At 42.7% G+C, this 12,387-nt stretch overlaps 1 protein-coding gene across 2 annotated transcripts in view; it reads left to right on the plus strand.

Moving 5' to 3' along the window:
- Positions 1-6,344: 6,344 nt before the first annotated feature.
- SLAIN2 (SLAIN motif family member 2) overlaps positions 6,345-12,387 on the plus strand; it is a 75,585-nt gene continuing 69,542 nt past the window's right edge. The window contains exon 1 of one of the 2 annotated variants that reach the window (XM_028505750.2): positions 6,345-7,095. In XM_028505750.2, the coding sequence (XP_028361551.1) occupies positions 6,707-7,095 (389 nt within the window). In that variant the 5' untranslated portion in view covers positions 6,345-6,706. The remainder of the gene's footprint in view (positions 7,096-12,387) is intronic. The other variant, XM_028505749.2, reaches the window with a different exon arrangement.

Consider the following 12,387-nt stretch of genomic DNA (forward strand, 5'->3'; position numbering starts at 1 on the left):
AGGTTGAAGAAATTAATTGCCTTCCAAGTAGCCTGCAATTCTATCTTTGAAAGCAGTGGTATACCCCATAGTATATACACCCTCTCCCTGCCAAGAATGATCACAATCGACAGCATAATCTGACCTGCTGCCAAAGCCCAACAAAATGTTTATGGTTTTCTCAAAACCTGTTTACAAATGATATCACACCATAATTTGGACCCAATATTCAAGGACTCAGATGATGCTTAAACAGAACTGCTGATAACTGTTTATGATTGAAAGTTGCCTAAATTCCCAGCCATACCTCCTGATCCACTGACCTGAGCTGCAAAAACAGGCAAGAGGGAAAGCTCAAACAATTTGGGAGAACGGAGATGGTAGAAAAGAAGCAGCAAGTGCTCCCGCAGTGCCAGTAAACAGCCACACCAAGAGACAGAGCAGCTCTGTTTGAACTGTGAGCCGCCACTTCATGTGTAGGTGTCCTACCTGAGGTAAACCATACCCACTGATAACAGGGAACACCTGTGCCATGCCCTACTCTTCCCTGCAGTGCCCAACACCCTACCCTCAGTTCTCGAGACTGCAGATGTGAGATGAGAGCTATCTGGTTTCCAGGAACTTTGGGGAGACGGCATCTGTTTACAGGCAGACACAATGGGGAACTCCTGTGCATCAGGGAACTTTGCAGATTGGGCCCTTGTCCAGTATATCTGGTTACCAGCTTGTCCCAAGGCTAGAAACTCACAGCCCTGCCAGACAACAGCGCCACTGGCCCTTTAAATGCACTGTCCCTCCTACACAACCTGCTACAAAGGGTATAAAAAGGCAACTGTCTGCAACCATCTTGTTTCAACATTTGCCAAAAATCATTTTCTCTTCTGCCATTGAACCCACTGCTGCTTGCTCTCATCTGTCCCCCTGGCTCTATGCTTTGTCTTTACAGATTGGCTTCTAGTTTTCCCTAATTGAAGAATTGTTCCATTTTTTCCCCCTCATGTAGAGGTTTGGGACTCTTGCCACTATACACTGACTCTTATTTTTAAATCTTCAGGCTTTGTTGATTTTTGTGGCACTACTGCCCTGGATAAGCCTCAACCCATTGACTTCTGCCCATAAAATCCCTAGAGGCTAGACTTGTCCACCAGCCTTTCCAATGAGCTCAGACATGAAGTTTCTTAGCAAACTTCTGGCTGAGGGCTCTTCAGGCCTCACCCACCCTCCTCTCAAGTAACTAGAGTACTGTCAAGTGAGTGGCTAGTAGGAAGTTATTTGAGAAAGAGATAGAGGAATTGACTCTCTCTCTCTAAGGAACACATTTTTTCAATATGTTGGGAACCAGATGTGCTGAAACTTCAAAACTGGCCAACTTGCTTTTAGAGCAAAAGGATTGTGTCATTGGGTATCATAAAAGCAATAACTCTTGCTCCCTCAACCCCCATCCCAGATGGTGGCTGACTGAGGTATCCATAGTCTTTTAAGAAAAACAATGGAGAACTCCTCTTGGTTGTGCACTGTTGGGAATTATGAGTGCAGAACCTGAAGTCAAACAACCTGGATTCAAATTCAGCTCTACTGCTTCCTGGCTATAGGATCCTGGAAATTACTTAACCTCTCTGTCTCAGCTTCCTCGTTTGTAGAATGGAGATGATGATACTAATAAAAGTTACCGCAAATGACTATTTTGAGTTTTAAATGAATTATTATGTATCATTAAGATGGTCACTAATTATTAGCTACTATTAGTATTGGGCCAATTCAGAGAGACCTGGATATTTACAGGATTAAACTTCCAGTCTACATATAACTATGTTTATATAATGATGATGAATGAGGAAGTAACTTTCTAGACGTGCTTGGGCAAATTGAATAGCTGATGAGCCTTTCAGTCTGTGTAATATTCTAGGAGTATCCCAAAGACTCCAGAATGGAATTCCCTACAGACTTCCTTGGTAGAAGGGTAATTATACAAATATGTCAATGACAGCTTATATGAGCCTAATACAATCCTGTATTAGGCTGTACAATCCTATATAGAGATAGTCTGCTATCCCTACAGCATCTCTAAATCAATACTCAGAATAATACATTTTAAATCCCAGATCAGGTTACCAGACTTGACTTATCAATGTGGAGATATGGATGATTCTTAAAAAGTGTTCTCCTATGACAGAAAGGTAGGTTCTCCAGAACATCACGGATATTCAGAAGCAATTCTTATTCGACTCTTTCAGCTTCACTGTTCTGCTGATAAACTATTTAAAGAAAGGAGGAAACAACAAATGTTACTTAACAATCTTTTCTTCCCACTTCCTACCACAGAAAGTGTGGCAGATAAGGCATTGTTTCATCTGGGGCTGAGACAGCAGCCTCCTAAGTGTTCAAGAGCCGGTTCACCACTTCCTCCATCATGGACCACCCCAACCCTGCATCAATATATGGCATGCCCCCAGCAATGTGACAGGGGCCACCCTCCGGCCAGAACACCTCTCTAAGGAAGGGATACCTGCCATTATGGGCATTTTTCAGGCAGCCCCCAACTGTGAGACCGGACCAATGCTGACTGGAAAAATTCTAAGTCCAAATACTTGGCCCTTCTTTTTGCCCCCAAGATTTTAATTCCGAATCTCTTATGTACCTAGCCTGTAAAGCTCCTGGAATACCTTTTTAAGATTGCATGTGCCTGGCAGTGAAGAAGAAACCCCTTGATAGAGCAGAGGGAGGTACATCAGGGGAATGATGCTGGTGACAAATAGGTGAGAGAAGACACAGAGGAAAGGACTAGCCAGATGTGTGCTTGTGAAGATCAAATGGTTGTATTGGCTAGCAGAGTTTTTCTCAGAGAATTTGATAATTGTTAAAAAATAGATGCAAACATTTCTGTAAGTGCCTAGCGATTTCTAAACACACACACACACACACACCCCTTGATTTAAGTTTTTAGGATTACTAAATACCTTTAAGCCATTGAGTAACAGTTTTTCAATCTAAATACTTCTAGTGCCTTGTAATGTTTTCCACTTGCTCACAAGTTTCACCAAGAGCTAACATGCAAGTAGGAGCAAGTTATGGAAAGGGCCACACCTGCCTAGAAAAGAAGCAAGTCCTTCATTCAGCAACAAAACAAGCTTATCATAAAAGACAACACCTGCAAAGCAAGTTGGGCTGTGTGCATACTGCAGATGCCTAACCTACCAGCTCTACTCTTCATATCTGTATGAGAGTAACTTTTAGAGTGACATTTAAAAAAGTGCTCTAACATTTGAGTCACTAGAGAAGACAGTATTGTAATTAACCTGAAAGAAAAAGATTCTCACACAGTTTAGGATAGAATGAAAATATTCTTTTCTTCATACTTTAGTGAGAATCTGAGAGTTTCTATTCTCAGCAATTCTTAAGGCTGTTGGCATTCAGAAGTGGAGAATGACCTAGTTTCAAGGATGACTTATATAGTGTGACATGTTGCTCTTCTGGAAGAGGAAAATATACTGTAAAAAAAACAACAACCATTCAACATTATTAGGAATCCCCACTGTAATGCTTTGAGGCACAACAAACACATGTATGTACCTGAAATTCTCTTTGAGGAGGATTCACATGACCTAAATCCACCCATTCACTCAACATTTATTAAGCACCTACCACATAGTAGGCACTGTTTTAGGCACAAAGATACAGCAGTGAGCCCTGTTCTTACACAGTTAACATTCTACTGAAGACAGGAAATAAACAAAGGAGAAAATATATAACATGTTTGAGGAAAAATGAAACAGGCTAAGGGGATGGGGAATGATGGCGATGCTATTTTAGATGATAGTAGTAACAAGGATAATGAATTTAGGTGATATTCAAGGTGAAGACCAGACTGAAAAGAGTCAGTAATGAGACAATGTAGAGGAAGAATAGGTGCTAGACAAAGGGAACATCAAGTCCAAAGTTCCCCAAGTAGAAGCATGCTTGGCATGTTTGAAGAATATCAAGGAATTGGATGATGGAGGTGAGGAGTAGTAGTCCATCCAATACTTGCAGAAGTTGCCTTGGCGATGTGGCTCAGTGGATTGAGCGCCAGCCTGCGAACCAAAGGGTCACCGGTTCAATTCCCAGGCAAGGCACAGGATTGGGATGCAGGCAGGGCCCTCGGTAGGGTGTGTTTGAGAGACAATCACACATTGATGTTTCCCTCTTTCTCCCTCCCTTCTCCCTCCCTTCCCCTTTCTAAAAGTAAATAAATAAAAAGATCAACAGTCAAAACAAATATTTATTAAAAAATACTTACAGAAGTTGCTAAGTGTCCAGTCTTATAGCCCAAGAAAAGTACTTTAGATTGTATGTGGGGAAGCAAGTGGAAGATTCTTAGCAGGAAAGTTACCTGATCTGACTTACACAGAGGATCATCTGGTTCCTCTGTGACTCATGGATTATAAACAGCAGACTAGAAAAGCCCTTTAAGAGAGTAGTACCACAGTAATCTAGACAAGAAAAGGCAAATGGAACTAGAGTTGTAGTAGTGGAGGTGCTAGAAAGTATTCAGATGTGTTTTGAATACAGAGCCAGCATGACATGCTTAAGGACCAGAGATTACGTCAAGCACCACACTTGCGGTACAGCTAGAATCTGCCACCAGGCTTCCTGGTTTTCAATTCATCCCTTCACATGACACCAAACTCTCCTTACCCCATGGAATATCAGTTTAACTTTATACTGTCATGTGAACTATTCCTTTCAAGGAGTATGTTTGAAGTATCCTCAATACAGAAACAGCCCACTTGGAATCTATTTCATAAACCATTAAATGCAAGCAAAAAGTGCTATATGCGAAATAGTCACAGTGTTTAACATTCTGGCAACCAGTGTCTTGGACACATTCAGATGTATCCAAAACAGTAATGCTATTTAGATGAGCATTATAAGGATGATACATATTAATTCACAACTGTTGTGTACTAGCAGACAAGGACATCCTCTGAGTGTGCATAGCTGAGAAATACTCTATTGATTTATCATTAGTCAGGAAACTTTCAAAATACTCAATGCTGTTTTTTGCTATGAATAAACATCAATCTTGTCCTTGACCTGTCAGAATTCACATTCTACCTTTCAATAAATTTAGTATTGAATACCCACTGTGTCAGGCAATACACTAGACATGGAAAACAAAAATGAATGGTCCATTTTTTTCAATGATACAAACAAAAATAAACAAAAAAGATTTCTTAAAACATTTTTATAAAAACTGCAGAACTACCTGTTCAAAACTACTGATCAGGTAATGCTAAACAGAACTAGATATCTGTGGAATTGTCAGGAAAAGGTTTCCTGGATGGATGAACATGGGTTTTAAGAAATCAGATTTGACAGGTAGAATATTCCAGGCAAGGAAAATACAGCACAGAAAAGCTAAAGAGTACAAGCAAGTAAACCACGACCACACCCAGGAGTAATGGGACTGGATTATTATTAGCTATGGGTGGAGGAGGCAATTGGAGGAAATCTGCAAACACAAGCCAAGTCGTACACCACTGACAAAAAAAGAGGAATAAAAACGATAAAAACAAAGCATTTAAGTGTTTTTGTTTGTTTGTTTTGTTTTGCTGCCTGTAGTACACATTATAAATGGGTGCCATTTAACGACAGACTTTTACATTCATACATCTCTCAACATTCATCGGTATATGTGAACATGATTATTAAGTACTTTTAATATCAAACTTTTAAAACAACAGGACCCACAATGTAAAAGTTTTTCAGAACAAAACTGATCTCAAGAGCCCATTATGCATCAATACATGGACAAAGGCAAGGAGAGAGGAGCAGTTTTCTATACCCTGATTTTAAGTCGGGGAAACTATGTTTTATACGGTGAGATAAAGCCTTTTAAGTGCTTATTAGCACAGTGTCTGGCCCGTAGTGAGCACTCAATTTATGGTTATTATTTTGACCTTAGATCTTTCTTAACCATTTGGGATTCTGGTTTCTCATTCGCAGAGATGGGTCACAGATGGTTTCTGAAGCTCCTTCTAGCCAATCTCCTGTTTCAAGTAGGCATCGAATAAATATTTGCTGAACAAACAGGCAAAGTAAACTGTCTTTCCTTGGGGCCTGGTTGAGTGCCCTTCGGAGAACCAGCAGGGAGGGAATATATGATCCACTTGCTGGTCCCACATGCCAGTGCTTAGGGGTAGAGAACACACTACACGCCCCTCACCTAAGACCAATAGGCGGAGGTGAGCGGGTCGATTTCCCCGGCTCGCGCCCCGCCTGCGGCGAGAACACCCCACCCCAGCAGCCCCGCAGCGACCCACCCCCGCCGACGGCGCGGACACGCCCCTTCCGGCACACGCCCCTCCCGCTCGCCCCGCCCCGCCGCGAGCTCGCCAGCGGGTCCTCACTGCGCCCGCCCGGGCCGCGTCCATCCTCGACGCTCTGAGGTCACCGACGGGGCTGGGCTGCGGGGGGCGGAGGGACGGAGGGAAGATGGCGGCCGCGGCCGGATATTGGCGCCGCCTCCCCCAATCCTGGAGCCGGCGCAGATGAGGCGGGTCGGCTGGGGCCAGCGGCACTTCGGAACCCGAGCTGGGGGGGACGCTGGCGGTGGGGCCTGGCCCTGCTCTATGCCGGCGCCTCGGCTAGAGTGAGCGGCAACGGCGGCGACGCCTCTTTGCTCCGGCTCTTTCCCGGTGGTTGTGAGTCCGAGCGGGTGGCGGGCGGCAGAGGCGGCGGGGCCGGGATGGAGGACGTTAACTCCAACGTGAACGCGGACCAGGAGGTGCGGAAGCTGCAGGAGCTGGTGAAGAAGCTGGAGAAGCAGAACGAACAGCTGAGGAGTCGCTCGGGAGCCGTGCAGGGCGCTGGCTCCTTCGGGCCCGGCAGCCCAGTGCGAGCCGGCACGTCCACTCCCTCCTCCGGCTCGGCGTCCCCTCGGGGCTTCCCCTTGGGACTCGGCGTCAAGTCGACCGGCGGGGCTGGGTCGGGCCCGAGGCGGACGAGTAGCGAGGAGCTGCGAGACACCACCTCCCTGCTGGCAGCGGGCGAGGGCGGCTTGCTGGACGAGGTGGAGCCGCTGCGGCCCGAGGAGCTGGAGCGGCTGTCAGGCTGGGAGGAGGAGGAGGAGAGCTGGTGAGCGCGGGGCGCCGGGCCGGGGCTGGGCGGGGACGAGCCCGGGGGCGGAGAGCGTCTTCCGAGGGTCCCCCGGGGAGGGCACCTGGCGGGACACCTCGCTTTGTGTAGCCGGATCCGCTCTCTGACGGGGACTCGTGGCTTTCTCGCTTTGGCCGGGGGAGGGTCAGCTGGACTTGGAATTCGAGGCGTGCGAGAGGAAAGGATCTAGTAGCCAGTTCTCTGGGTTGTGGACCCTCTGGGTTTTGGATCCCGTTGGGGTCTGTGGGTTGGCACAGCCTGGGAAGGGCTGCTCGTCGAGGGAGGAGCCGGAGGTGGGAAACTGCTTGTAGGAAGGGATCCTGCTTTGTGTGGCTGGGAATAAATACATACTGGCTTTGGGATGGTGGCCTGAGCATTTTGTGTGTCGGGGAGGGGTCTGCTTAATTGAGGAGGTGTCCCCGGGAGTGGTGCAGACCTTAGTGGTCTCAGTCTGTGCAGTGGGCAGTGCTTTGGACGAGAGGGAGATGGGTGCGTTTCAGGCGGCGAAGGGGAGACCGTGTGAACCAGCACTCCCCTTTGGGCAGCGGGGTAAAGCTTGCTTTGTGTGCAGAGGGCAGAGGATGGTGTCGCTTTGTGTAAGAGTCAAGGGTGGAACAAGAGCCCTGGTTCTTATTTCTTAAACAAGCACTGGGTCTGGCCTTTTTTTTTTTTTTTTTTTTTTTTTTGAGCTGTACAGTTATCACAGCTGTCTTTCCTTTACATTTTTAAGTAGGGCTCTTGGAAAGCCAAAGCTGTATTTTCATAAGCCAACTTCTTGATACAATTGTGACCCACAGAGTAATATCACTTCCATAAATAGAAAGGACATGTGAGGCAGTTACCCTCGTATTTTATTGCAACCACATAAAGCTGTCTATGGGAAATTCTTTCTCTTAATTTACCCATTTATAAAGTTTTAACTTTTGGCTAAAATGTTTCTGCTCTTTGTTGAAATTGAAACTTACAAGTTAGTGAAATCGAAGTCCTTCATGGGCTCCGGTACTGCAGGACTGTAACTTTACAGGGTACCAAGGTGGTTAAGAGCTTTGCCTGGATTCAGGCCCTGTCTCTGCCATTTACTAGCTGTGTGACCTTGGGCAAGTTATTCTGAGCTTCATTTTCTTCCTCTATTTGATGGTGAAAATAATAGTTCTTTATAGAGTTGTGAGGATTGAAAGAATCCCGGTAAGCTTTTAGCACTGGGTCTGGCATATAGTGAACTCTCCCAGACTAGCTGCTCTTACTCTTAAGCCTAGTTATTTAAATCAAGATTTCCAAGATCTTAGAAGATCTTGGGCGAGAGTCTGAAGATTCTTAAAAGTTGATACCTTACAGGCTTTTGGGGATCCAAGTTTTGATCCTGGATACATTTCTTGATACTGTAGATGTCCTGTACTTTTTTGAAGAAATTTACGTGAATTGAAACTTTGATAACTATAAAGTGCTTTGGGATGTGGTGTGTTTGGAGTGTAAATTGAAAGGGGGTGGGAGTTAGTGGCAGGGGGAGGAAGATTGAAAGAGTCAAGGTTTTTCTCTTTGTAAGGTAAAAATCTACTTTCCCATAAGATATGGGAAATATCTTCTTTTGTAGCTTCTTTTAAATAATCTGGATGTATACAGTGAAATAACCTGGATGCAGTTAAATAACCTGGATTTATACAGTGAATTGCCAAAAACAAAAAAGTGATAGGAGCAAAAAGTTTTGAGAGTGCTCAAAAATTGAGAAGAAAATAATAGTCCAAAGTAGCTGAGGCAGACTTTAAGGACGGGAGGTGGCATTAGAGGGAGAGAGAGTGGGAAGGGAATTTATGCTCCAACAACTGCTAGCGCAGAGTCAGAGGTGTTTGTAACTCCTAATTAGGAAGGATTGAATTATAGAGGTACTCTTGAATATATAATGCCAGGCAAGCCTTTGTTTTATTGTCAAGTGACAAGAAATATTATTAGAACTAACTGTGATATTGACAGTTTTTTCATAGCGTGAAATCACGTCCCCCCCAAAGGAATCTTGGGTATATATACAGTTTAAAAGAACCCAGAATCATCCAGATATCATCACATGCCTCTTCCAAGTGATGATGATGATGCTGTAATAATGAGGATTGGCTGCACTCATCAGCCCATTTTAGATTATGTATTATTAGAACACATTGACTCCACTTGCAGAAGCTGATTAAGTCTTACAGCTTTGGTTTCTGAGTATAGGATTTGTTATAGTAAAGCAAGTCTTAAATACTATCCTAGAAGTTTCTTTTGACTGGGTGGTTCCTGGTTACTGCTTTGATCCTGGATACATTTCTTGATACTGTAGATGTCCTGTACTTTTTGAAAAAATTTGCACAAATTGAAACTTTGCTAACTATGAAGTGCTTTGGGATGTGTTGTGTTTGGAGTGTAAATTGAAAGGGGGTGGGAGTTAGTGGCAGGGGGAGGAAGATTGAAAGAGTGAAGATTTTTCTCTTTGTAAGGTAAAAATCTACTTTCCCATAAGATACCTATTGTACCTTCTTTTTCATGTAGAGGAATTTTTTTCTTCAAGTGTATACCATATAATGCCAGTTCTGAATGTGTCAGTAGATACTGTGTGAAAAAATAGTGGTGAGTCTGAGGTCAAATATATATGGGATAATCAAACAAACAAGTTTTTTTTAATGCTATACTTTTTGATATGCTAATGTGAATTGAATATAGTAAATCTCTAAGTGTTAAGGTTTCCTAAACTTCCCTGAGATCCTAAGGAACTGGTATCCATAGAACATACTTAGAAAATAGTACTCTAGAGTAGTGTTTTTTACAACTTCTTCTTCTCCTCCTTTTTTTTTTGCTCCAGCTTCATGACCAGAAATACATTTTACATCATAGGCTAGTACACACATGTGTATGAATAGTTGAAACAAAAGTTTCATACAGCTACAGTTACTTTTAGTACTTGTGGTACCCTCTGATATTTTCTGATCTGTTTCCTTTAGGAACCAGGCCTTTTTGACATCAAAGCCTGTGCTTTTCTCACTGTTTTTTTTTTTTTTTTTTTTTTTTTGCTTTTTCAAGTACAAATCTCTTTTCCACATGATTGACTCCTTAAAACATTTGAACTCTACTGTGTTGATCCTCTGACACCTCCCCAGAACTGTACTCAGCATTTAGATGGTACTTGACCAGACAGTGTGTGATGAATATAATTGCTTGAGCTAAGTGCTGTTATTTTGAAACCAAATATTTCATTAACAGTTTTAAATTCTGTTACTTATGCTTAATGTGAGCCTGTAGGGTCAGATACACTCTGTACCTTGTAATGATATTCCAGATTGACAATATTTTAGTTTTGTTCCATTGTTTGGAGGGATAGGCCTAAACCTTTCCCAAGCTTACTGTCTATCACCTTGTCTTAACTGAACTTCAGATTCCTTTGAAGAATGTTTATTTGACCTATTTGAACAAACTATTGGCAGAAAAACAAGCCAAAGAATATTTCTGCCTACTCTTTGTCATCTGGTATCATTGTATACTTTGCTGCAGTCTTTTTGTACTAATCCTCTTAATACAATTTTTTCCTCCTTAAGTTTTTATTTGTTGAGATGAAATTCACACATAATAAAATTCACATATTTAAAGTGTGATTTACTGGTTTTTTAGTATATTCATAAAGTTGTACTGCCGTTACACCACTATCGGATTCAAAACATTTTCATCATTCTCACAAAAAACTCCAACTTGTTATCAGTCACTTCCCATTCCCCCAGGCCCCAGCTCTATTTATCTACTTTCTGTGTCTCAGGAATTGCCTCTTCTGCTCTTTTCATATCAATGAAATCATATAATATGTGGCTTTTTGTCTGGCTTATTTCATTTAGTGCAGCAATATTTCTTCTCTTTTTTAAAAAGATTTATTTATGTTTAGAGAGGGGAAGGGAGGGAGAAAGAGAGGGAGAGAAACATCATTGTGTGGCTGTCTCTCGTGCGCCCCCTACTGGGGACCTGGCCTGCAACCTAGGCATGTGCCCTAGACTGGGAATCGAACCTGCCACCCTTTGGTTCACAGGCTGGCACTCGATCTACTGAGTCATACCAGCCAAGTCTTTATTTACTACAGCAATTTTCAACCTGTTTTACTGCATGGCACACAAATTAATTAGTAAAAATGTGTGGCACACACCAATGTATATTTTTGCTAATCTGACAAAAAAAATAGGTTTGATTTTGATTTATTCACATCAGATGGCTGTTGTTGTCTTGGCTCCTGTCATTTTTTATTTGACAGTATAAGGGAAAGGAGGTTGGTGCCCTTGACTAAACAGTCAGGTATTGCATGTTTTATTCCAATTTTTTTTTTTTTATGTATTGGTTTCAGAGAGAGAGAGAGAAAGTACAGGAGGGGGGGAGAGAGAGACAGAGACAGAGAGATACGGAGAGGAACAGGGATTTGTTACCCCACTTATTTTTTTATGCATTCATCAGTTGACTCTTGCATGTGCCCTGACCAGTGATCAAACCCACAATCTTGGCGTACAGGGACAATGCTCTAATCAACTTAGCTAACTAGCCAGGGAGGTACTGCATGTTTTAAAAATTCTTGCAGTGCCCTGACCTGTGTGGCTCAGTTGGGTGTCCTCCCCCAAAGCAAAAGGTTGCCTGTTCAGTTCCCAGTCAGGGCACATGGCTAGCTTGCGGGTTTGGTCCCCTGTTGGGGCGTGTGTGAGAGGAACCAATTGATGTTTCTCTCTCACATCAATGTTTCTCTTTCTCTCTTCTCTTCCCCTTCTCCTCTCTCTAAAAAATAAATAAATTTTTAAATTAAAAAAAATTCTTGCTGCACACTGGTTGAAAATCGCTGATTTAGTATAATGTTTCAACATTCATCCATGTTGTAGCATGTATCATAACATTCCCTTTTTTTATTGCCATTTATGTCTGATTAATGTTACCCCATTTGGTTTACCCATTTATCAGTTGATGGGCATTTGGTTTCCATCTTTTGACTGTTATGAAAAATGCTGCTATCAATATTTGAGATTTTACATAGATATGTTTTTATTTTTCTTGGGTTTATATCTACAAGTAGGATCACTAGACAAAGTAGTCACTCTATATTTAACTTTTTGAGAAATTGCCAAACTGTTTTCCACAGTAGCTATGCCATTTTATGTTCCCACAAGCAACATAATTGTACAACCGTTCCAATTTCTTCATATCCTCGCCAGTACTTGTTATTATATGTCTTTTTTTGTTATGTAGCCATCTGCTGGTATCTCATTGTGGTTCCAATTTGCATTT

Source organism: Phyllostomus discolor, chromosome 1 (assembly GCF_004126475.2).
Source record: "Phyllostomus discolor isolate MPI-MPIP mPhyDis1 chromosome 1, mPhyDis1.pri.v3, whole genome shotgun sequence".
Lineage (NCBI taxonomy): Eukaryota > Metazoa > Chordata > Mammalia > Chiroptera > Phyllostomidae > Phyllostomus > Phyllostomus discolor.